The sequence below is a fragment of the Triticum aestivum genome, chromosome 5D (genome assembly GCF_018294505.1).
Source record: "Triticum aestivum cultivar Chinese Spring chromosome 5D, IWGSC CS RefSeq v2.1, whole genome shotgun sequence".
Classification (NCBI taxonomy): Eukaryota; Viridiplantae; Streptophyta; class Magnoliopsida; order Poales; family Poaceae; genus Triticum; species Triticum aestivum.
In genome coordinates, this window is record NC_057808.1 from 317,427,586 (window position 1) to 317,452,787 (window position 25,202).

At 48.0% G+C, this 25,202-nt stretch overlaps 2 protein-coding genes across 2 annotated transcripts; one reads left to right on the forward strand and one right to left on the reverse strand.

Moving 5' to 3' along the window:
• Positions 1 to 6,302: 6,302 nt before the first annotated feature.
• LOC123124767 (zinc finger MYM-type protein 1-like) lies at positions 6,303 to 9,403 on the forward strand. The gene is made up of 2 exons (XM_044545326.1): positions 6,303 to 6,576; positions 6,822 to 9,403. The coding sequence occupies exon 2, from the start codon at positions 6,825 to 6,827 to the stop codon at positions 8,769 to 8,771; it is 1,947 nt and encodes a 648-aa protein (XP_044401261.1). The 5' UTR covers positions 6,303 to 6,576; positions 6,822 to 6,824; the 3' UTR covers positions 8,772 to 9,403.
• Positions 9,404 to 10,562: 1,159 nt separating this feature from the next.
• On the reverse strand, positions 10,563 to 18,150 carry LOC123121441 (AUGMIN subunit 5). The gene is made up of 10 exons (XM_044541408.1): positions 17,446 to 18,150; positions 15,042 to 15,590; positions 14,481 to 14,622; positions 13,972 to 14,148; positions 13,355 to 13,564; positions 12,873 to 13,058; positions 12,605 to 12,764; positions 11,988 to 12,192; positions 11,106 to 11,238; positions 10,563 to 10,924 (listed from the first exon to the last, which is right to left on the reverse strand). Exons 1-10 carry the CDS (start codon positions 17,892 to 17,894, stop codon positions 10,772 to 10,774), a joined length of 2,364 nt encoding a protein of 787 aa, XP_044397343.1. The 5' UTR covers positions 17,895 to 18,150; the 3' UTR covers positions 10,563 to 10,771.
• Between the last annotated feature and the right edge of the window lie 7,052 nt (positions 18,151 to 25,202).

Here is a 25,202-nt window from a genome sequence, read left to right on the forward strand (position 1 = left end):
CCCTGGGGCCGCCATCGGCCGAGGCCGCCGCTGCCTGCGCCCGAGCTGGCCTCGCCTCTGGCCCGCTCTGCCCGATAGCCCGCTACACCCGCCCCGGTTGGCCTCCTGGGCCACTTCCACATGGGGCCCAGCCCCTGGTTAAAAAAGGGTTAAGATAAATATTATAATAAAAATAATTTACTTAATTAAATTGTTTTAATTAAGTCTAATTAGAATTAATTAGCTTAATCACCTCATTTAGTTAACTAAACTGTTAGACTAGCCTAATCAGTCCATGACAGGAGGGCCCCACCCCCTGTTGACCAGTCAAACGTTGACTGGTTAACCGGGACCCCCTGGACCACCTGTCAGCCTCTGGTACACCTCTGTGTATGCAGAGTTGGGTGCATCTAGCATTTGAGCTTTGTTTTTGAATTAATAATAAATTTCAGAATATTGCTAAAACTTTATAAAATCATAGAAATTAATCCGTAACTCGGATGAAAAAAGTTTTATACATGAAAGTTGCTCAGAACGATGAGACGAATCCGAAAACGTGATTCGTTCGTCCGCCACACATCCCTAGCATAGCGAACATCGAACCTTTCCCCTCCGGTTCGTCTGTCTGAAAATGCCAAACTTCGGGAAAGCATTCCCGGATGTTATCCCCTTCGCCGGTAACGTGTAGCACCGCATTAGAACATGTCTAGCTCTGCCTGTTGTACTGGTATGCATCTGTTTGCTCTGTATTTACTGTTTCTTCCCCCTCTTCTCTCTGGTAGACACCGAGACCGATGCTGATGCCCCTGTGATCGACTACGTCACTAACGACCCCTTCTTCTCACCTGAGCAACCAGGCAAGCCCCCCCTTTGATCATCCCGATATCGCCCATTCCATTCTCTCTTGCTTGTATTAGATTTTGCTACTGTAATTGTTTGCTCCTATTCTGATGCATAGCCTGCTTTTGTATCTGCTGTTGTACCTTACCTGATTATCCTAAACTCCTTAGTATGGGTTGGTTAGTGATCCATGAGTGACCCCACCTTGTCCTTGTTGCCCCTGCTTCATCATCGATGACTCGATCAACGTGATCGACGACCAGAGCCCGACACCTCACCACACATCACGCCCCTTTTGTTGCTCGACTCTGCAGAGCTACTATCGAGTGCCGAGGGTGAATCCTCATAACGCACTCCTGATGATAACTATGTAGTGTAGCTATTCGGTCGTGGTCAACGAGGGTGGTTCCTCCTTCACCATTCCCCGATACGGCTCTGCCGTGTAACCCCTCAAGTGTGAACCTCGAGGGTGGTTCCTCTTACGTCCACCTTGATGATTACATCGAGTGGAATTCGCCAAGGGTGATTCCTTGGGTTTTCCCTTGATGTTTGGACACACGGATACATGGACTTTATAACTGTTACTTGGAAAGGCGGGTCGACCATGAGGGGTACCCGCGAGTGATGTGGAGACGGGTTGACCTGGAGGGTACCTGAGAGTTGAATACGAGGCGTGGTCGGGCATTCTTAGCCCTTGCCGCAAGTCCTCGAGACGGGGTGACGGGGTCACATCTTTCGTGAGTCTCTGCTCGTGACCGCACTACCAACACACAAACGGTTTGGATATTTGATCCGAGGTGCCTCTGGCCTGATAGCAGTAACCATCACGTGGGCATAGTATGGGTGTTCTGCGTCGTATGCATCAGCCGAAACTTAATAGACGTCATGCGACTGAGCAGCGCGTGCCGGGTTGGACTGGTAAGCACCTGCCTTTTTAAGGAGGTAGCTAGGTCTGCTCACCGGCCGCACGCAACGTGCAGGAGTTCCCGGGGCGATGGCCCAAGACCCCTGGGGGCATAGGTTTGGTCCGGCGTGCTGACCTCTCTATTAAGCCTAGGTCGGGTTACGGCGTATTGTTTGGCCGAGGCCGGGCATGACCCAGTAAAGTGTGTCCGGCCGGAGTTAAGCGAGAGTGGTGGGTAAGTTGGTGCACCCCTGCAAGAAAGAAAACATCTATCGATAGCCTGTCCTACGGTAATGGACACTTGGAGTTGTATCCCGATCGATACAACTAGAACTGGATACTTGAGGGGATAACTGGATAGTATGGCTCTGGGATTGCTTTCTTGCAGGGAGTCGAGAAAGGATCTCTGGCCGAGGTTGATAACACTACTACTACTTTACTTTATGCTACTCTTATCTCTTCTGATGATGCAAGATGCTTGGAGCTGCTTGAAGATGCTAGTCTTGATAGGCTAGGCTTTCCCCTTCTCTTCTGGCATTCTGCAGTCTAGTCCGCAGATACAGCCCATTTCATTGATACCGATGCATATGTAGTGTAGATCCTTGCTTGCGAGTACTTTGGATGAGTACTCATGGTTGCTTTGCTCCCCCCTTTCCCCTTTCTTCTTCTTTCCAGTTGATGCAACCAGATGTCGGAGCCCAGGAGCCAGATGCCACCGCCGATGCCTACTACTACGTGGAGACCGTCGACGACCAGGAGTAGTTAGGAGGCTCCCAGGCAGGAGGCCTTGCCGTTTCGATCATGTTGCTTTTGTGCTAGCCTTCTTAAGGCAAACTTGTCTAACTTATGTCTGTACTCGGATATTATTGCTTCCGCTGACTCTTGTGTATTCGAGCTTATGTATTCGAGCCCTCGAGGTCCCTGGCTTGTAATATAAAGCTTGTATTATTTTAATTTGTGTCTAGGGTTGTGTTGTGATATCTTTCCGTGAGTCCTTGATCTTGATCGTACACATTTGCGTGTATGATTAGTGTACGATTGAATCGAGGGCGTCACACGCATAAACATTTAAACCAAAAATACAAACAAAATTGTTGTATAGAGGTATGAATTGTTGGCAATGTGGAGCATGAAAGGGTGGCCACAAAATTGTAATTGTAATTTGGTTGCTTTTTTGAAACTCCACTTGTTATGATGTGACACCATCTAAAAAAATCATCATTCTAGCCGAGAATTGCAGCTTGTAAAGCAATTTCCAGGTGGTACAAAATACTTCTAATTTTTAATACGTCCTTCTTGAATGGATTTTTCCCCCAAACATTCGACAAGGGAAGAGGATCGAGTATAGTGATTGTTCTATCAAGTAGATAAACAATGAAGAGAGTGAAGGGGTCCATCGTGCAATATGGCAACAAAATTATCACCAAGTAGGCTTTAGAAATACAAAAAATGAATGGCATAAACGGACATAAGAAGCGTTCTTACCAACTTGCACCCTGAGACGTTAAAGCACATCTCAGGCTAACAACTAAAAAGTTCTGCAATGATGTAGTGTTGGACATCAAATGCTAAACGGAGTTTTGGGTCTAGCATGGAGTCATTCAGTATCACCTTATAGGGAAGTAAAACATTATTAACATTTTTGGTAGTAATTACATGTGGTTGCCACCTTATGTGATATAATAAAAAAATTACAAGTAAAATAGTTGTTATGGGATTGCAATAACTTATAGAAAACATGAGGTTCATATAGTGATACATGGTGTCCTTGCTGAAAGAACACACGGGCTATAGATTCACCGCTATGGATATTAACATTTTTAGCATGGCGGATTAAATGGTACATACGAGCTTCAGTTTGCCAAAGACACTCTATGTCACTATATGGATAACACTTTTCTATAAGTTGTTACAATTTCACAACACTTACTTTACTTGTAATTTTTACTTATATTTCAGAAGGCGACAACCTCATGTCATTGCTATCATAAATTCTAATGATGTTTAACTTCTCTCTCAGATGATACTAGATGACTCCATGTGAGATCCAAAACTCCGTTTAGCATTTTATGTCCAGCACTACATCATTGCAAAATTGTTTCATTGTTAGCCTAGGATTTGTTGTAGTGTCTCAGCTTGGAAGTTGGTAAGAATGATTCCCATGTCCTTTATGTCATTTGTTTTCATATTTCTAAAGCCTACTTAGTATAGATTTTGTTCCCATATTGCACGACTGACCGCTTCATTCTCTTCGTGTTTGACCTACTTGAGAGAACAATCACTATAGTCAATCCTCTTCCCTTACCGAATGTGTGGGACAAAATCCATTCTAAAAGGACGTATTAAAAATCTAAATTAATTTGTTCTACCTTAACATTGCTTTACAAGCCATAATTCCTGGCTGGAATGATGATGTTTTTAGATGGCGTCCAATCGTATCAGATGGAGTTCCAAGAAACCCAAACTAGCTAACACCTTAACATTACAATTATTTGGCCATCATTTAATGTTCCACATAGCTAAAAATTCAACCTCTGTACACAATTATGTCTGTTTTTTGGGTTTAAAGTTTATGCGCATGTGGCATGGTAATGAATATGGACTAGCAGTTGTCCCGGTGTTGTACTCTCCATTCACCATTCATGTGTACTTTTAGATGAGTCCTTCATGATAGTCATATACAATGCACACGCGGGACGATGACGACCTACAGAATCCGGTGTTGATACACTTGCTGACATACAAGCCAAATGGATGCGTAGCCATTATTTGGTCAAGAAAACTGGATATACTTCAAAAAAATACTAGGACAATGCACATGCCTTGCAATGGGATATAAATATTCTAGTATGTTAGCTCGTGATCTACCTATCTATATTAATGTGATTGTGTAAATAAATGTTTATCAATCCTGTCCGTGATTGTGTAAATAAATGCTTATAAAATCCGGTCTATAATTGTGTAAATAAATGTTTACCAAATCATGCCCGTGATTGTGCAAATAAATGTTTGGTAAGTAAATCAAAGATGATAATTGGTGCGGCTGTGCAGAAGGTAAGTAAATTAAGGTGATTGCTTAGTGTATGGAGAAGGTGTGAGAAAAGGGTGTGGTGGGACTAAAATTCGGTGGGACGAAAAAAAATCAATGAAGGGACGTAATGGCAGGGCGGAGAATCGGTTGACGAAAATAAACACTAGAGTGTGGTTTTTCTACACCAGGGTTCAGCCACTACTTTCCCTAAACGAGTGTAGTTTTTCTACACCCACCCTTGGTGCACCCACGCAAGAAAACATCCCAAAACATTTCGAAAAAATCTAAAACTTTGTGAGAATGATCATCAACAAATGCTAGAGAGGCTTGCCAATTTTGATGGTCAAATGACATTCGAGGAGCTCTATACAAAAAAGACAAAATTACTGAAAATTTCTCAAAATGTACGTGCACTGTTTGACCAAAATTTGTAATTTTGTTTTTTCTTGTACTGTTTTCCTCAGATGTCGTTTGATGACCAAACTTGACAAGCCTCTCTAACATTTGTTGATGATCATTTCTACAAAGTTTCAGATTTTTTCGAAATGTTTTGGTATGTTTCTTGCCTGGGTGCACCGTGGGTGCACCGAGGGGGGTTCAGCGACTACTTTCCCTAAACACTACATTTTTAAGTAGTATATATATAGTATAGATGATTGCCCGTGCGTTGCAACGGGAGTATAAACACTCTAGTTGATTAGCCCATGTATGTATGTGCAAATGAACGAACATTGTTTATTATCTAAGATTTAAGGACAGATGCACAATCCTATATGCACAAGTTTTTTTTTGGATTGATATGCATAAGTGTTCACAGCTGATTTTGTCTGGGATTTGAAAGCATTACCAATTACAATAATATTTGGTATCAATATCTCCGCGTCTAAGTTTTTTGTTCGGTGGCAATGAACGGGCATTCAACTAGTAACATGTATATTGTAAATTTAATATATTGCAATACAAAAGCAAAACCTTTTATTATATATAAAATTTAGCTGTACGGCTACGAAGCTTGTCAGATAAGTTGATAATCTCGTTAAAGGTAACCTTTGTAGCTATTTTCTCTTCATGCTTGAGGCATAGCAAAATTGAAAAGCCAACAAAAATAAGTGATAAATCAATCCATCACCTTGTACGTATATAATAACTGTACTGATTACTTCTAAATTTGGGTGCTTCGTCAGGTATGATTACAGTGAACGACAGGCTCTAGTACGGCACAGCGGCAGCCAGCAGGATTCCAACGGAGCAGCTACCGGCGGTGGACAGTGGCGCCTGGCGATGTGGTCTGCGAAAACCCTAGCAGTGAGCAGATCGATTGATCGATATGCAGTGGCGGAGGCAGCGTGTAGGCACGGTGGGCCGTGGCCCACCCAGAATTTGAAGAATTTTTTTTCTACCATGTACTAATTTAGCCCAAAGGACTGTCCAAAGCCCAGCCCCAGCCGTCTAGGTTTCTTCTCGCGTGTGAAGGCAGCTCCGTGCCCCCGTCTCCTCTCTGGCCACGCCGCCTCAGCGGCTCAGCCCTCACCCGTCTCTCCTCCGAGCTCCGGCCACTGGTTCCCCTCCTCTCGCCGCTCCCCTCCTCTCCCCTCCTCTCGCCGCTCGCCCCGCCCACAGTCGCCGTCGTCAGGCGAGAGACGAGACAGGGGCATCCGCTGCGTCTCCCCTGCAGACTGCGGCTGGATCGATCCTGTCGTGCTCGCGGCTGGCTGGACGCCTCTCCAGCTGCGTCTCCCTCACCACTGGCACCGCCGGACTAGTACTTCGCCGGACGGCCTCAAATCATCTTCCCCAACCTCCGTTTGAACAAATCAGCAAGGTGAGATTCCAAGCTTCCCCCCAAAATTGATGCTTTGCTGCTTCCAAATAAATTGATGCCCAGTCTAGTGTATATGAATTATGAATTGCTAGTAGTTGATGTCCAGTGCCCCGGTGGCCCAATCCAGCGTTTATTTGTACTGGTTTATATGCAATGGTCAATAGCTGATGCTTATATTGTGTAGAACTGATTCGGTATGCTGCTGCTACCAATGATGTTTTAATTTTGATATAATTGCATAGCAGAACATGAAGAGGAACGGTGCCATTCTGGACCTTTTTCGAAAACATGAAGAGAAAGCGAGGAAGATTGCTACTGAACATCACACTGAAGTTATTGAAAATGTGCGGTGTCCTAATTCCCCACCTCCAATCCATTCCGATACGGACATGGATACAGATACTGAGATCGATGTTGAAATTGAAGATGCAACACCAAGTCTTCCATCACCCCAACAGCCAAGTGCACATGTCTTTTCAGGTGATCCAGGGAAAAGAACTCCTATTTTAGAGTATGCTTTTAATGATCAAGATAGTGTTCGAAGAAGATACATTGCAAAAACTGCATGCCGACCATATGCACATGCTTTTCAAGTCAGGAAAATCTATGGTAAAAATCGACACTTTAGTTTTGTTTGGTTTGAAAAGTACAGTTGGCTAGAATATAGTGTCTCAAAGGAAGCAGCATATTGCTTTGTGTGCTATTTGTTCAAAGGGAAAACTAATGGGGGGCCTAGGGGTGATGCCTTTGTTAAAACTGGTTGGAGAAATTGGAACAAACCTGATGCACTGGACAAACATATGGGCGGTATTGGTAGCATTCACAACCAAGCTCAAGAGAAGTACAATTTATTTGTGACGCCTCAAACGTCAATTTGTAATACCATGGTGAGGGTGTCTAAACATGATCTGCGTCTTTACAAGGCTAGGCTAACTTATTCACTAAGATGCTTGAGGTTTCTTTTGAACCAAGGATTGGCATTTCGTGGACATGATGAGAGTGAAGAATCTAGCAATAGGGGGAACTTTCTTGAACTTCTAAAATGGCTTGCAGAAAATGATGAAGAAGTTGATAAGATTGTTTTGCACAATGCTCCTGGAAACTGCATCTTGACTAGTCCAACGATACAAAAACAAATTATTGAATGTTGTGCTGTGCTAACTACAAAACAAATTATTGAAGATCTTGGTGATGAGCACTATGCGATCCTAGCTGATGAGTCTAGTGATGCATCTCATAAAGAGCAACTTGCTATTTGCATACGTTATGTTGATAAAGTTGGAAAGGGGTGTGAGAGGTTTCTTGGAGTTGTTCATGTTGCCAACACAACTTCCTTGTCACTTAAAGCTGCAATTGAATCTTTGCTTACCGATCATCATTTGACTCTTACTCAAATCCGTGGGCAAGGATATGACGGGGCTAGCAACATGAAAGGAGAGATTAAAGGGTTGAAAACATTGATCATGAAAGACTCGCCCTCTGCTTATTACATTCATTGCTTTGCACATCAACTTCAATTGGTTCTTATTGCCGTGGCAAAGGGAAATGAACCATGTAAATGGTTTTTTGATCATGTTTCTTACTTGCTGAATATTGTTGGAGTTTCTTGCAAGCGTCATGACATGCTTCGAGATGTTAGAGCTCAAAAGGTTCTGGAAGCACTTGAAATGGGTGAAATTGAAAGTGGAAGTGGGTTAAATCAAGAGATGGGATTAGCTAGACCTGGTGATACTCGGTGGGGTTCTCATTTTCGAACCATTCTGCACATTATTACCATGTACCCCACAATACTAGAAGTACTTGATACTATTGGAAAAGATCCTTCACAAAGTGGTGAGTGGACAAGAATACGTGCAGTGGCTTTTGCCTTGGAGTCATATGACTTTGTTTTCAATCTTCACGTGATGCTTGTTATTCTTAGCCACACTAATGAGTTGTCTCAGTCATTGCAAAAGAGAGATCAAGATATTGTTAATGCAATGGCACTTGTTAGTTTGGCAAAGAATAAAATGCGACATATGAGGTCTCATGGCTGGGAAGAATTTCTTGCAAAGGTGACATTGTTTTGCAACAAACATGGCATTGAAGTTCCTACACCAGAGGATAATTATGTGCCTCATGGAAGATCACCTCGGTATTATCAAGTGCAAACAAATGATGATCGTTATAGAAGAAGTATATCTTGGTATCCTTGATCAAATCATTCAAGAGCTTGACAATAGGTTTGATGAGGTTAATATGGAGTTGCTTATTTGCATGTCTGCTTTGAACCCCGCCAATTCATTTGCTTCTTATGATGCACTCAAGGTAATGAAACTTGCTGAATTCTACCCCCAGGACATATCAAGCATGGATTTGGTAAGGCTTGAATTCCAACTTGATACTTTTATTGATGATATGAGACAAGATGATAGGTTCAGATCTGCGCGTAATATTGGTGAACTCTCTGTTATGCTTGTCGGTACAAACAAACATGTTCTCTATGATTTGGTCTACATGCTTATCAAATTGGTATTGATCTTACCGGTGGCCACAGCGAGTGTTGAAAGAGTATTTTCGGCGATGAATCTAGTGAAAAATAAGTTGAGAAATAGTATGAGTGATGATCTCATGAACAACTGTTTAGTAACATTCATTGAGCGAGACGTGTTCTTGAAAGTAAGCGAGGAAGATATAGTTGAAGATTTTATGGCAATGGAACGTCGTAGAGTTACTTAGTGTTATAGTTTCTACATGCCTACATATGTGTATCTTTCATGTAAGACTATTTGTATTTGCAACGTTGCAAATTTGGAATATTTGGGAACTATAATGTTGTCTGACTTGATTGGGCTATTTGTATTATATTTTTGCCAACTATTGTATGTATGACACTTGGATTAGGTAGAATTTCTTTAGGTGTGCACACCCACCATTTCTTTCCTGGCTCCGCCACTGTCGATATGAGTGCGGCGCTCACAAACGGGACGGCCATACCAAAAATTTCCATCCTCGGGCTTCCAGTCTTCCGTAATGAGCTAATACCTGAATGGTTCGTTCTTCTGGGCTTCAAGTGCTAATGAGATAAATTCTCAAAAAAAAAACTGCTAATGAGATACTCCCTCCAAATTACTCTAAATTTGACCCTAGAAAAAATAGTCCAGTCCCTGCACGTTCTCACTGTCTCACGGCTGAAGAAACTGCGCGTCGAAATTCAGGTCGTTGGAGGCACCTACGTGCGCGTACCGTGTTTTTTTTAATGTCTTTTTTTTAACATCAGTACAGACAGAAGCGCTCTAACCATCCAATCACAGGTTGGTTCATTGTTTTTTTTAGTGTCGTACCGTGTATTTATGTGTGCGAATTGTGCCCAGACCGACCTGCTGCTTGGCTAGCGCTCGCTCACGCCGCACGCCAGGAGAGGAGGGACGGTGACCGTTCTGGCCAGAGATTTTTCATTTACCTATAAAAAGATAAGAAAGGGCAGGAGCTCTGCCGTACGGGCGAAAGCGAAGCAGGTTCTTGCTAACGTTGAGGTTTTCATGGCGGTGGATGCTATTGACCCGCATGCACTTTAGTTCTTTTATTAATCTCCTCCCACATGTTGTTGCATCACAGGTTTTTAATTAATTTGCTTATCTTACACTTGTTCCTCGTCACAACGTGTTGTATCAAAGGTTTGTCCTAATTATGATCTCACCACCTTAAGGTGAAAGTTTAGTTTGCAAGAAATGGATCCTCGCATAAAGTTTGCAAGCTAGACCGTGGTTTGATCATACTAGACCGTGAGTACAAGCGAGAAAGAAATAGTGCTAGTATGATGATATGATCCTCATGCTCAGCTTAGCAGAGAACACACATTTGGCCTCGAACATTTTCGGAAGTCCAGCATCTTTTTTTAATCTTCATAAGTCGGACACACTTATTCTCTAAAGTTATCCACAGGAGTGCACAAATGAGGTGCGAACGTCCAAATCAGCATGCAGGTAGAACAATAGCAAAGCACGTAAAAATAGATATTTAGCACATGATAAAACATACAAAAACATATACTACATGATAAACAAATTAATTACAACCCAAACCAAAAAGGATGCGTACATATAACAATTACAAAACAGCATATGGCACAAAAGCTATCGAGTAGATACACCCGGCCGGAGACCCAACAGCCTCCAAAGAATAAAAATAAAGCGCGGTAGCAGCTGCAGCTGCCCTATTCTTCACCTGCCGAAGACATGGCAAGTGTTCGCCTTGAGATCTCCATGTGGAGTTGCTTCACGAGGTTGATCCAGGCACCAACGCTTTGCCCATCAATCGTCACCCAGTCTACTATTGTCGCTGCTGGTTGCTCGTACCATTCGTCGACCTGGGGGTTACCAAGGCATCATCAGTAAGACGAAATGAAGTTGATGGATGAGAGCACGCATGCAGACATTGGCACTGTTGGCACTTCTCATCTAATCAAAATGAGTCTGCGGGCTGTGGCTCCCTTGGAAGTAACAACATAGCGAATCAGAAGGTTGCGCATGCAAGTCAGCATTACTTACCAGGCCCCTAACACGCCTGCAATCTTCAAAACACCTTTGCGCCTCTTGAACTGCATTTCTCAGTTCGGGCAACCACCGTTCTGCCACGACCTTTTCTTGTTCACCAGCTAATTTGAGACAATAGTTGCCCACTCTACATAAAGGAAGGGCAACCCGGTAAGCATTCTTGGAAAATGCATAAAGATATAATGCACTAGCTACTAAATAACATGAAAGATATGAATAGTAACTTTGGCATACATAGACAAGACAATATTTAAGTTTATGCTAAGTATTGACACAATAATGCTACTCCCTCCGTTCCTAAATATAAGTCTTTTTAGAGATTCCAATATGGACTACGTACGGAGCCAAATCAGTGAATCTACACTCTAAATTATGTCTATATACATCCGTATGTAGTCCGTATTGAAATCTCTAAAAAGACTTATATTTAGAAACGGAGGGAATACATCAATTCAAGGTTAGAGTATGTCTTCGTAATAAATCCTATAGAACGTCACTGACTTCACAAATGCTAGAGTTGCTGTCACTGAATTCCTATAAAACCTGCGTACTCACCACTTTCTAAACAGTGAAAATATATCATTTGCACTCCAAAGTTGAAGACAACCTATGATGAAATTCAGCAAGACATGGCATAGCATGCACCTATACTCATATATCGAGTACGTTAGCTAAAGAACGCAGCATACTGTTATTTGTAGTATGGGGAGTAGGATTACCAGGAACAAGCAACAGAGGAATGAGGATACAAACAATATTCACTATCACATGCCGACAAACTGTAGCCGAACAACGACAGCAATCATACAAAGTATACCTTCTCTAGTAGTATGATGCCTGTATTCAGAAAATATCTACCACCGCAGGAAATCATACCTTTCATATTCTTGTTGAGCACGATGTGCACGATTTAGCAAAACACGATCGTTCTCAGCAAGATTTCTTCGTGTGTGCACCAAATTAATAGCTTTTGATAGATCCTCTAGTATACTAGCTTCAGAACCACAAGGTTTTAGGCAAAACTCCAATGCACTCAAAACTGATGCTAAGCCAGAATCTGTGCCTTCTGTACCTGGTGAAACTGTTAAACAAGAAACAAGACACACCTGAGTACTCTCTAGCATAAGAGAAGAATGACGAAGTAGTTCATAAATAATGTGGATAAAAGGGCACATGGGAAAGGGGAGCACTCTTTGTTGCAAACAGTTGGGTCCAAGCATACATAGACAAGAAAATGTTTAAGTTTTAATAGAGTTAGCGCTAAAAGTGTCCTAACTGTATTGGTCCTATTGGCTAACTGCAACAGAAGGTGACCAATTTTAGGATGAAAGAACTATTTTTATCCCTGCTTGACCCAGCTTCAAATCAGAGCAAGCATGGAGAATCCCATGGCTGCACCACTAGGGAGAAAAGGACACATTCTGCCTTAACATGATTTATAACATACAAGATCATTATGAGAGAAAAATAAAGAACTCCCAACACAGACGTACCAGAATTATACTGAAGAGCAGTAGAAATGCGGCATATAGATGGTATGGCAGAAGGATCTCTAGCACCAGCTCTTGCAGTTAACATAGCAGCCTGTTTTTCTGCAGATGCAAGTGCTTCTGACCCTGTAGCACCATTAGAACCTACAGCCTCCAAAAGGGCCTGCAAAGGGAAAACATCAGCAAATGCAATGGAAAGATCAATCAGGCAAATCAAAGGGTGCTCGATTTTCAGATGAATAAACTAGCAAAAACTCAGTATGTTACCAACCTGAGGAGTTGCTGGTAACCTGCATAGGCTATTCTCCAGACTTTGACCAAACGCGGCTAATTCTCGCTCAATAAGATCTCTCGAATTAGTTGACATATCTACCACAGCATTGCATGCAGGGATGATTGTCTTTGATGCATATCCTCTAGCAGATAACGGTTGTTGCTCCCAAAATGCTGACGCTTCCTATATATGACAATCTGTTATCATCTTTCAAGAAATAATCATATTTATTGCATTTCAATGAGATATGACCTAGCCATAAAGCTGCCAGCAATTATAGCCCACAAATCAGATAGAAAAAATAAATCTTAGTTGAAGTGAATAATATATTTTTAGCTCATTGCACAGCTGATGTTGATGCTATCCTGCTAATCACGCTGGTAACAGTGAACGCTTAGAATTGTCTTCCATTTATACATTCACATCATATCAAACTAACTCTAGTGTTAAAAGAAAAGAAAAAAGCATTCCAGACTAACCATGTTGGCCCGTAGAAGAGCAGTGTAAATGCACTCCAGTTCTGATCGACGAGCGTCAAACTCTTCGATTTTCTTCCACTTCTTTTTCAGAGAATCTTCCGCATCTTTCCACTCGGCGCATAACTTATACAGACGTTGTACCTCGGATGTTAATGTATTCAAACTTGCCTTTAATCCAGCAACTTCTCTTTCTTTGGCCCAAACATCCAGCTAAAATGAGGTAGCCAACACTATCAGGAAAAGATTATGCCTTATACAACATTTTTTATTTTCTATAATGATATAGTAGCAAAAGGACAGTGCACAACTGGTTAGCTTACGAGCAGCAAGTGCATGCAGCTTCCAAATTGAAAGTTTTAAAGCAATTTTTCAGAAGGAATCCCAACTGGCGGTGTCTTGAACAGTGTGAGTATGTCCAAGTAAAGTATAAGCACCTACATGAAGCACGGCCTCAAGCTATAAACACTTCATACTGTTAACAGGTTGTTTCATGACAGTGTTGTGCTTAGCTGAACTTAATATGAAACTGGGATGTTATAAGCATAAAAGTTTGGAGTACTTAGCAAAGAGAATCCGATATGCCCTCCATCATCCATAATGACATTTTGAACATGTACCTCCAGGTGCCTGCTGTTGGTGACGTTCTGTGAGGTGTTCCCGGTAGGCAGCTTCTTATTTCCTGTCGCATCAACAGTTCCATGAAGGCGCTGCAAGAGCTTCTGACTTAGAGCTTTAGCTTCTGCAGCTTTATTCAAAGCATCTTCAGTGGCTAAGAACTGCTGAACATGTTCTTTCTGCACGGCCAAGTGCAATACATTAGTTAACTTCGGTGTCATGTCCATTGTTTGGGGAAAGAAGAGCTAGACATAATCATAGAACTGTTTCAGTAACAGAACATGAGGCCACTCTAAAATAACAAAGTCCTGAATGATAACTTGACATTTGTTTCTGAGAGCAAACAGAAGAGGTAATGGAAGACAGAAAATGCAAATATGACAATTTGCGTTCATGAAAAGAGGTGTGGAACTGGAAGAAAAAGTACATATATCCAAAAGAATGGTATCAGCTTATTCTCTTCCTATACATGTACTGGATATAACCCTTCAAGTGGCTCCTAAGGGAGTACCTGTCGTTCTAATAGCTGGTCATGTGTTCCCCGGGTCGACAGCTCTGATCCAATCTTTCCATTGCCATACACCTGATATGGTAAGGGTGAGCTTGCATCAGTTGAAGCAGCATCAATGACCTGCTCATTTTCATATTTATACCTAGGAACAAGAATTTGTATATCTGGTTAACATCTAACCCCAAAGAAATATAAGCTTAGCAAGATACTTTGTTTAGCAAAGCAGTTCAGTACAAAGATCAACTAATAAAAAACCAATAGAAGATTAGAAAGATTTTCTCATTAAATGTGCAATATAGTATTTCCTTCAACAATGAATATCTACTTGTTTGTTTGGCAAGGTAAATAAAATCCCCAATTAGAATATAATTCACTCTTAAAGATGCAAAGCTACAACAACGGTATTAAATTCATGAGAATGTAACCAGATCACAAAAATGATCAGAAGTCATTAAAGAATATTGTTCACCGAATCCTCATTGTGTGGCAGGAACATTTAACTCTTACATGTCTGTTATTGGAATTGGAAAGAACAGATGGAGGGGGGAAACAGGATAGTACCTCAAGAGTTCTGCATCAGCACGTATGTCAATCTTATCTGTTTCTTTGTGTACAAGCATTTTCATGCGTGATGTATAACTATTGATCGATTGCAGTAACAAGGAAGGATTTTTTAGGGAATCTAATGCCACAGCTTTCACATCTGCTGGTATTTCACCATCCAAATCAGTGCCCAGCTTTGCCACATCTATCTGGCAACTCGAATTAATACCATTCCCTTCAAATGCTGGAAATGAACTCCGAATCATTTCCACCATATCTGCAGCAAGAGTTTCACATGCCTTCCGAATACTCCTTTCACGTGAGGTTTCTACAAGGACAAGATCTTCTGATAACCTGTTATTTTTGACAGTTGAGTACAGGTCCTCTCGCTCGCTCTGCAATTGCATCTCCTCAACCGCATCCACAGATCCAGCCACACCTATACTTGACCTTCGCACATCTCTTGCTTGGTTAACAAAGTGATGCAGACGTCGTTGGTATTCAGCAAATATTTTGCAAGCTTCGTCACATTGCTGATCATACGCCTCGAGCATAACTTGTTTGTGCCTAAAGTTAAAAACATGAAATTGTTATTTTACTCTTTGTCAGTCGAGCTAAAGTTGTGGAAGATCATTCGGAAACATCAAAGCAGTAAAGCAAAAAGCAGTTTTACATGAAAATTCGGCACTGATCTCTTCAGAACAAATATTAGAACAGTGTGGCAAAATGAATTTTAGAAATTCTTCACATTTGCAGGTTTATACCAGATCTAACCTAGAAAACGTTTATATCATACATAAATGACATTGATGCAGTTGCTTGTATAAAAGTGTGGCTGCAAGGAGCCTGCGCCCTACCTGGTAGGGCACAATCAACGTTTAGACCACATACATTTATAAACACTAAAAGATGAGTAGTTGAATAAATATGTTTTCTGTGCATAAACAAAATGCAAATACCATTTATGATCTGCAATACATCACTATTATGCTAATCAAGAGAAACTGAAATGTCAACTATCTCACAGTCAGACTAATATTACAATATGGGTCAAAGGACCAATGAAGATACCCACATCTCATGAATTCTGTATTGCAATTGAAATTAGAAATTCGGCATGTACCGGGAATAGTGGAAGAAACAAAAAGGTAGCTACAATACAACCATACGTAAGTATAAACAGCAGTGTAGCAATAAGGGTATGTTTGTATGCTCCTATACTTGAACATGCAGAATTTTTCGCAAGCTTATTAAGTTATTATTTAAATAGAGCAGGAAAGCCTTCTGATCTCACAATCAACCAATCAGGTATTAATTTATAACTGTGATGCAAATAATAGCCTGTTCTTTCAGTGATTTGTGCATTTTCAATCACCGGATCTACTAAGGGTGAGTTTGGTTCTGAGGCTAGCAATCTCCTACCAATGATGGGCAAGGGTGGCTATTTGGTAACATCAGAGAAGGCCTGCTTTACTTGGCTAGATTCCTAGTAACTGAAATAAAAATATTTGTAGTCGAAGACTGGCTGAATTGGCTCTCTCACATGGCCAAGGTAACAGAGTGCTGTTGCATCAGCCTCCAATCGCCATGCACATCGGGGTTTGCCAGTCACTAACCAAAACAAAGTGGCCTTGCTTTTCTTGGCTATGCCCAGATGAGCCAGTTCTATCTAGACTAGCTAAGCAAGAGAACCTAGGGATACGAACACACCCTAAACTACAACACAATATACCTATTAGCATTCAAACTCTCAAACAGATTGGTCGCTAGTCTTTGTAGCACAGGAAGAAGCTTTAGAAGTTGATGGAAAATAGAGCTAACGGCACTTTATTGATGGAACAGCATTTAGAGTGGCCATAAACTCTACCGATGCTTTAGTGGTTCTACTATATGTTAGTCTTCTGTGTGGCATCCCTTCAAATAAATCAATCCTTGATCCCATTAAACTCAACTCAAGATTCAAGAGTGACACTTCCAAGTAAAGTAGTGACAGTAGTAAATTTGAAAGTCCTATATTTTCAGGCAAGTTTACCAATAAACTTAGGAAGGTGCAAAAGCGAAAATCACAATGTAGCGTGAATATAATCCCCGTGTCTACTACGTGTAGATCTTCTGGGCGGCATCAACCTGAACATCCCCTCTAATATATCAAACCTTGATCCCATCAAAATCCGATAGGGAGTGACAATTTCAAGCAATTCTATCGGGAGTATTTTCATGTATTTCTACTAGCGTCAGTAAAGTATTGACAGTCAGTTGGTACTAAGTCAGACGATTTTCAGGCATCCCTATCAGTAAATACAGCAGGCAGCAAAAGTGAAAACCAAAATGTATATCATCAGCTAAATCCCCGTGTTTCCAATAGAATCATCAAATCAAACTATAGATAGTTCGTGCCCTAATTCCACCGGTATATGGGTACCTGGCATTGGAGCGCTCGCCCAACACACGCTTGCGTTCGGCCTCCTCGCGCGCGACCTCCGCGATGCGGGCGCGCAGCTCCTTGCGCTGCCTCCGCACGACCCCGCGCAGCCGCTCCGCCTCCTCGGCGGCGAGGTCCCGCTCCCTGGCCTCGGCCTCTCTGGCAGCCGCGTCGCCTCCTCCCGCCCCGACGCCCCCCTCCCGCGCCCGCCTGGCCGCGACGCCGTGGACGAGGATGTTCCGGCGCGCCGTGGCGACCGTGCGCTCGGAGCGGACCCGGCGGAGGAGGAAGGACCAGACCGGGAGCATGTTGCCGCGGCAGATCTTGCGCAGCTGCTCGGGCGCGGGCGGCGCGGAGGGGTAGCCCATCTCGTCCTGCAGCCACTCGATGATGGCGTCGGGCGACACGCCGCCGGGTCCGGTGCTACCGGAGACGGAGGAGGCGGGCATCGCCGGCCGGCGGGTGGGGAAACCCTAGGGGCCCGATCTGACGACGGGGGGTTGGGTCGGCGGTGGGTAGTGGAGGGAGGGAGTGGGAGTGGTTTTTTTGAAACTTTCTCCTGGGCTCTCGTTTGGATCTTTGTGGGGGGAGGGACGGCGTCACGGCGCCGGCGCGGGACGGCTGCGTTTGGTCGGCGCGGGCAGCAAATGGACGGGCTCCCCGTGACGGCCGTCCGAACTCCGAACAGGGGAGAGGAGAGGGTGGTCCGGTGTTTCGAAATGTTATTCAGACGAACCATGTTCATAGCGCGACCAAACTAAGACGGAATAGTGAGAGAATGTTTGTGCGAGTAGCACCGTTGCCGTGTAGGTGTGGGTGCACAATCACAGCACACACCCGATAAATGAGTCGTGCAGTTTCTAATATTTTCCTGTATGATGTGGAACATATATGAAGGGATGTAATGGTGTTCAGGGCATCTACAACCGGAGTGGACAAATCCGACCCTTCATATGTCCGCAGACGTGTCCACGAACAGGAGCCGGGTGCCCCTCATTTGTCTGCATCCGCAACCACACCCTTCGTTTTCGAACCCTCAAATCCATCCAACTACATGCAACATAGATTTCATTAACACTGATTGAAACCAGAACTATACTTGATAGATAACTACACTTCCTACTCGCCCGAGGAGATGTTGATGACCCCTTGTCGGAGCCGTCGGACTCGTGGTCATTGGAGGTGAGACGAATATTCGGCATCTCCTCCTCCTCCTCCTCTGCGAAGAGTCGCTCTGTCTCATGTCGTGGAGGTGGATAAGGCGACGGTTCACCTCGACCTCTCATTCGGTATAGAGTGAGTCAAGGACAGATGGTTTTTAATCATGAGGCCGGGATCAACGATGAGAGTACGCTTGCTCCGCGTCCAGCTGCGCCTCCACCTCCTAGGCTTGGGTGAGGTGGAACTCCACCTTGGCCTCTCACTAGTAGGAAAACCCTTATAGGTGTAATTACTTAACGGCGTCGGCTCCAAAACAAGCGTCGCATGTATTTTGGCAAAATACGTGTGGTGTGGACAAATAGAGGGACGTCGCTGGTACTAGTGGTGTCGACTACGGCCCCAACACCCTTGGTGTCGGGTGGTAGGTGCGACATATGCCAACAGGTGGCTTATCATTGTGGGAGCCAGTAAGACATCGCCGGTGCCTGGAAACGGGATGAGGCGAAGACATGCACGCCGGCGGATCTTACCCAGGTTCGGGGCTCTCCGTGGAGATAACACCCCTAGTCTGCTCTGCGGGGTCTCCGCATGATCACTAGATCAATACAAGTAGCTACAAGTGCTCCTTGAGCTGTTTGGCTAGAGGAAGAAGAAGGGCAAGGCTGGCTCTCCTTTTCTCTCTATGTGGTGTGTGGAATTCTATGAGATCAACCCTTTGCATGGGTGTCCCGGGGGGTTTATATAGGCCTGCCCCCAGGGGTACAATGGTAATCCGGCTGGGCGCGGGTCCCAGCCGTCAGTGTCTATGCTCGCCGGCTTCTCCGCCGGTCATTGGGGCCCGCCGACTGGTGGGTCCCGCCGGCTGTCGGCCCCACCGCTTGGGAGCTTTGTCGGCGGCTGGTTACTGTTGCCTCGTCTCTGATGACGAGGGCTTTGTCGAGGTAAGCGTGGCTACAGTGTCGCCGCCTTGCGGGCTCTCACTGTAGCCTTACCTCGTCTTGTCTACTTAATGAGGCACATGCTTCGAGGGAGGGAGGTAGCCGGCTATTGGGAGCCGGCCACACCCCTGGCCGACTAGAGGAGGCCAGGCCGCCTTCGGGTGTCTCTCTGGCAAAAGGGGCCCGCCGCCTATGGGCCGTACTGGCGCCTGTCGTGGGTGACATCGAGGCCAACACGGCTACAGTGCCGCGCCGGACGGGGGATGGCTGGCCCGTACGGTGCCCTGTGGCCATGCCTGTTCCGGGATTCGGGGGTAGTGGGCTGTACTACGGCCACGCCCCATCCTATCGCCGTTATGTGGGTACAGTCTTAGTGGGTGCAGTCTTGGCCGGCTTCTATGAGTCGGCTTTCTTCATGGCCGGCTTCTGGGAGTCGGTCCTCTTGGGGCCGGCTCCCTGGGAGTCGGTCCTCTTGGGGCCGGCTTTCTGGAGTCGGCTATCTTGTATCTTTCTTGGGGGAGGTTTCTGAGGCTGGGTCGCCTTCTGGGAGTCGGCCCTGGGGATAGCCGGCCAGGGGAAGGCGTCCCTATGCTTTGTATGCTTGAAGGCTTGAATGGCCTGATAATTTTTCGAAGAGCCAGGGGGAGTCGGTTAGGCTACCCGTGGCCATTTACTCCGACAGTAGTCCCCGAAGCTGGTTGGGCTTCGAGGCTGAGAGGAGGTCGAGAAGCTCGGTCAGCTTCTTATCTTGACGAGCCAGCAGCTGGGAGCCGGCTTCGGTTGGGCGCGCCGTCTTGGCGAAATTTTTAAAGTCGGAAGGCGGGATTTTGTTGGCGCGTGCGCCGGGCTGCGGGCCGGCCGCTCGCCGCCTGCGAACCACGTGGCGTCCCTTGGCTGAAAAGAGCCTGCCAACCCACGCGCGCGACAAGACGTCGCCGCAGGCCGAGGGCCCACCACTCCTACGCCTAGGCCCAGGCGCGAATTCTTTGCGGTCCAAAGCTATCCGCACGTCTTCCGGCGGCGGTTTCCGCACGCCGTTAGGGCGCAATAATCGTGGGACGTGGGGGAGTGGGCGCAGTTAATCCCACGTTCCTCCCCACGCCTCGCCTCCTCGGCTTCGCCGCACGAGGCTATAAGTAGGGGGAGGAGGGGAAGCGGCAGACGCTCGCACGTTCCTCTCCTCTCCGCCATCTTCTTCCTCCTGCTTTCCCTCGCAGTAGCGCCTCGCCGCCGCGCCGTCCCACCAATCTTCACTCCGCCCCGCAGCTTTGCCGCCGTAGGGCCGTGCTTTCTCCGCCGCCGCACTCTTCCTCGTTAGCTTCTCGCCACCATGCAGTACGGCGGGGACTGGGACGGCTCCAACGTCCATATGGACCACATCGAGTTCCTCCGCAAGACGCGGCGGTTGCCCGGCGCGGACCAGGTGCGGGTCCGTCTCGCACCTGCGAAGGAGATCACGCCGGAGCCGGAGGAAGGCGAGCGGGTAGTCTTCCGCTCGCACTTCCTGCGCGGCATCGGCTTGCCGGCGAGCGCTTTCTTCCGCTCCTTCCTCGACTTCTATCAACTCCAGCCGCACCACCTCACTCCGAACACGGTGGTGCTGCTATCCGCCTTCGTCACCTTATGCGAAGGCTTTCTTGGCATTCTCCCCACCCTCGAGCTCTGGGGGGAGTTCTTCCAATCTAAGCTAGGCACCCGCATGCAGGGCATGCCGGCCCAGAGCGGCGCCTTCATCGCGATGCGGAGGCCGGCGGCCGACAACCCCTTCCCCGTCATCACATTAATCCAGTCGGTGAAGCTCTGGCAGAAGTCATATTTCTACGTGAAGAACATCGCCCCACAAGGCGACTACGTCAACTTGCCGGCTTACGTAGCCGGCCCGCCAGCTGGGAGGCGGCCCCAGTGGTCCTATCGGGCCGTGACGCTGTCGCAGGCTGGAGCCGCGGCCGTCGCCCGACTGCGGGTGATGATCCAGTCGGAGGGCCTGACTGGGTCCGACTTGCTGGCCGTCTTCGTCGCGCGCCGGGTGCTTCCGCTTCAGAGCTGCCCTCACCTGATCTGTCAGATGAGCCAACTCGATCCGAGTCGGATGTGCACCAAGGACATGCCGCACGACGAGGTGGCCCATATGGTGAATTACCTTGCGAACTGCAAGCTCTCCGCAGAGTGGCGGTTTGGCAAGGAGCCGTATTCCCGTGCACATCCTCCGCCCACGGTATGTTCTCTTTTTCCCTTTCTTCTCTTAGTTTTGTCGCCGAGTTCCTTTTGGCCGACTCTGACCAGTCGGCACGCCTTGGCAGAGCCCTCTCCTTCGACCTGCAGCCGGGTCGGAGGCGGAGCGCCGATTCCTCCCCGACCGGGCGGAGCATGACCTGGAGGACCACGACTTGGGGGCGGCCGCCATGGATGAAAACACCGAGGCGGGCGGCGGCGAAGCAGGCGGCTCCGGGCTGGGAGCCAGCTTCGACGACTGGCCGGATGACGACGAGGCGGAAATCATCCCACGCCGCCAGCCGGCGTCCGGCCACGGCGCGAGTTCCTCCGCCGCGCCGCCTGCTCAGGGCGGCGGGCAGAAGCGTCGTGCCGCGTCGGGCTTGTTCGGCAGCCGGCCGAAGAAGCCCAAGGGCGGGGCGGCGGCGACCAGGCGGGATGAGGCGGCCGCGAAGGCAGCCCACTTCCGCAAGGTGGTGAAGCAGCCGCAGATGGTGTCGGCGTAAGTGTATATTCCTTTCTACATATTCTTTCTTCTTTTCTTGGTGATTTCTGAATCCTTGCCCTTTCTCAAAAATCAGGGCTCCGCTTTCGCTTGAGCGGGTTGCTGCCGCCTTCGTCGTTGGATCGCCGGGAGGATCCGGGAGCACCCGCCGCGTGGACCCCCGCGCCGAGCTTCAGGCGGCGACGGAGCGAAACGCGCGGGAGGAGTGGGAGGCGGAGGAGTTGAGGGCGGCTGCCGCCAAGGTGGCGCGGGAGGAGGAGGAGGCGGCGAAGGCGCGCGCGGACGCAGCGGCCAAGGCCCAAGCGGAGGCTGCGGCCGTGGCAACAGCGGAGGGGGCCTTGCTCGTCACCCCTCTGCGTGTCGCAGCGCCTGAGGTCCCGGAGCCCCCGCCGGAGGAAGCCGGCGGCGACCAGCCGGGGTTGGAGAGGGAGGACGACGTCGTTGTCCCGGAGAGGGAGGCGGCACCGGCCCCGCCGACTGGGGCGGCTCAAGGCAGCCGGCCTAACGTGCCGCCTGCGCAATCGGCCGGGGGCGAGCCGGCCGCGAGGACGGACCTGGCGGTCCAGTCGCCGTCGCGCCAGCGCGCGGGGAAGGCCGCATCGGACCCGCAGAAGGCCGCGGGCTCCGGCTCATCGGCCCGGGACGTGGAGGCTGCCAGCGCCAGCTCGGGGTGGACGCCGGGTGGAGGGACGGCCGTGGTGAACGTGGCGGCGCAGGACGTCCGGAACCGGCTTTAGTCCCAGGCTGCGGCGCTGAGGAAATACAATGACGAGTTCCTTGCGACGCGAGCGGCCATTCGGGTTAGTCTTCCTATTTTTGCTTTTTTTATCTTGGTTTCTTCCGTGGGGGCGCGTTAGCGCACCCACTGGGTGTAGTCCCCGAGTTTCTGAGTCGGCTGCTGAGCAGGCGGCTTGGAACTTCTTAGCGGGCTTTGTTTTGCTATCTTGTTCTCATTCGCTTCTCTGCCTGTCTTGCAGGACTACCACAATCTCCGTGCGGCTGCCTTCAACTCCCAGGCTCGGGAGCTGACCCAGAAGAATGCTGATCTATCTGAGAGCCGGGGTAAGTGCTTCGTCCTTTATCTCACATGGGGTGCGTCAGCGCACCCACTGGGTGTAGTCCCCGAGATTCGGGCCGACTGCTGAGCAGTCGGGTCGGATCTTCCTTGACGACTTCTTCCTTATTGCTTCTTTCTTTTCTGTTATGCCTGCAGTGGCCAACGCCAGACTGAGGGAGCAGCTGGGTGGGACTCAGGCCGCCCTCCGTGCTAAGGAGGCCGAGTTTGACACCTTGGCCCAGGAGCGTGACCGCCTGGCCAAGAGGCTGGCCGACCAGGAGAAGAGCCACAAGGCGGCCCTGAAGGCGGTGCAAGACAGCGAGGCCGCCCTCCAAGTCGAATATGAGACAGAGACGGCAAGCTGGGCCGAAGCGAGCCAGTCGCTGATCAACGGCTACGGGCAGATCGAAGACTTGGTTGACGGTAGGCCGCCCTCTTCGTCGTCCTTGCTTGCCGCTTGCCGTTTGGCTCATTTTCTGACTTGGTGTTTTTCTCTTCTTTCTCTTTCTTTCTTGCGCAGAGTACTTCCCTGGCTACTCTACTGCCGCCAACCAGGTCGTTGAGGCCCACCGCGAGGCACAAAGGCAGGCTGGCGCCGAGATCGCGCTGAACGCTCGCCGGTCGCTGGAGGAGAAGCTCTTGGCGATTCAAGCCCGCCTCCAGCCGGCTCACCACATGCTCCGCTGGCTTCAGCGTGTTGGGGCGCAGATGTTGGCCGCTCTCTGGCCTGGTGAGGTGATTCCCCGCACCCCCAGTCGGACTGCCGACTGGCTGGAGGTGGCGGACGGCCGCTTCGAGGCCTGGAAGGCTTCTGCGGCTCGGGCCCGCGCCGGGCGGGCGCTGGAGTTCGTCAAGGCCTGGTATCCCGAGCTGAGTCTGGACCAGCTGGCCACCTGGCGGCAGGAGGCCGACACGGAGCTGGAGCCGGCGGGGCCGGCTATCATCCAGCGGGCTTCGGCGATTGCCGACTACACCGACACCAGCGCCTTCGCTCCTGAGGTGGACGACAACGGCGTTGCCCAGCCGGAGGAGTGGTTCGGGCTGAACCCGGCAGATGGCGAGGACTCGGCGGAGGAGATCGACTCCAGCGACGAGGGCGAGGAGGAGGGGGAGGAGGGTGAGGACGCCGCGCCAGATGGTGGAGCGGCCGGTCAGCCTCAGCTTGACCGTGCCTCCAGCAACAAGGCACGCGCGGGTGCACCGCCTGCAGCCGGCGATGATCAAGCCGAGACCCGCCAGCCGGCCACTCCTCCAGTTGGCGGCGCCGTCTCCACCGACCAGCCCGGCTCCCCTGCTGCGCCCTTAGTCTAGTCTGCTGCCTCTACTTTCCTGTTTTACTACTTTTAGAACAGTATTTTGTTAAGTTTGCACAATTCCACCCACTGGGGGTGTATTCGAACTATATTGACTGCCGGCCTGTTGGGGGCCTTATGTGTAAATATAATTATGCATGTATTTGGCTTTCCCTTATTCTTTGCTTTTCATCCTTCAGCTGTTTTCTTTGCCGCCCTCCCTTGGTTGCCGCCTTCCCAGCCGGACAGCTGCTCTGCAATCTGTGGCTGGAGAAGTGCTTGGCCAGTTGGGAGGGCAAGTACTCTAGCTTTGTTGGATTATAACGAAGTGACTGGGAGGCCGGCCAGCCGGCTGTTTTGACAGCCGGTAGGCGTGGTTGGAGGCCGTCTTTGCGTTATATAAGTTCATTAGTCCTTAGCCGTTTTTCGTGTGGGCATCCTTTCTGCCTTTGGCTCTTGCCAGTCGGACAGTCGGTTCTTCGAGCTGCGACTTTCAACAAGAGAGGGCTCGGGTGTCGGCACACTACTTGTCTGACTTCAGATAGAACTTTTAATATAACTTAAGGCGGCCAGTCCCCGGGCCGACTAGTCGA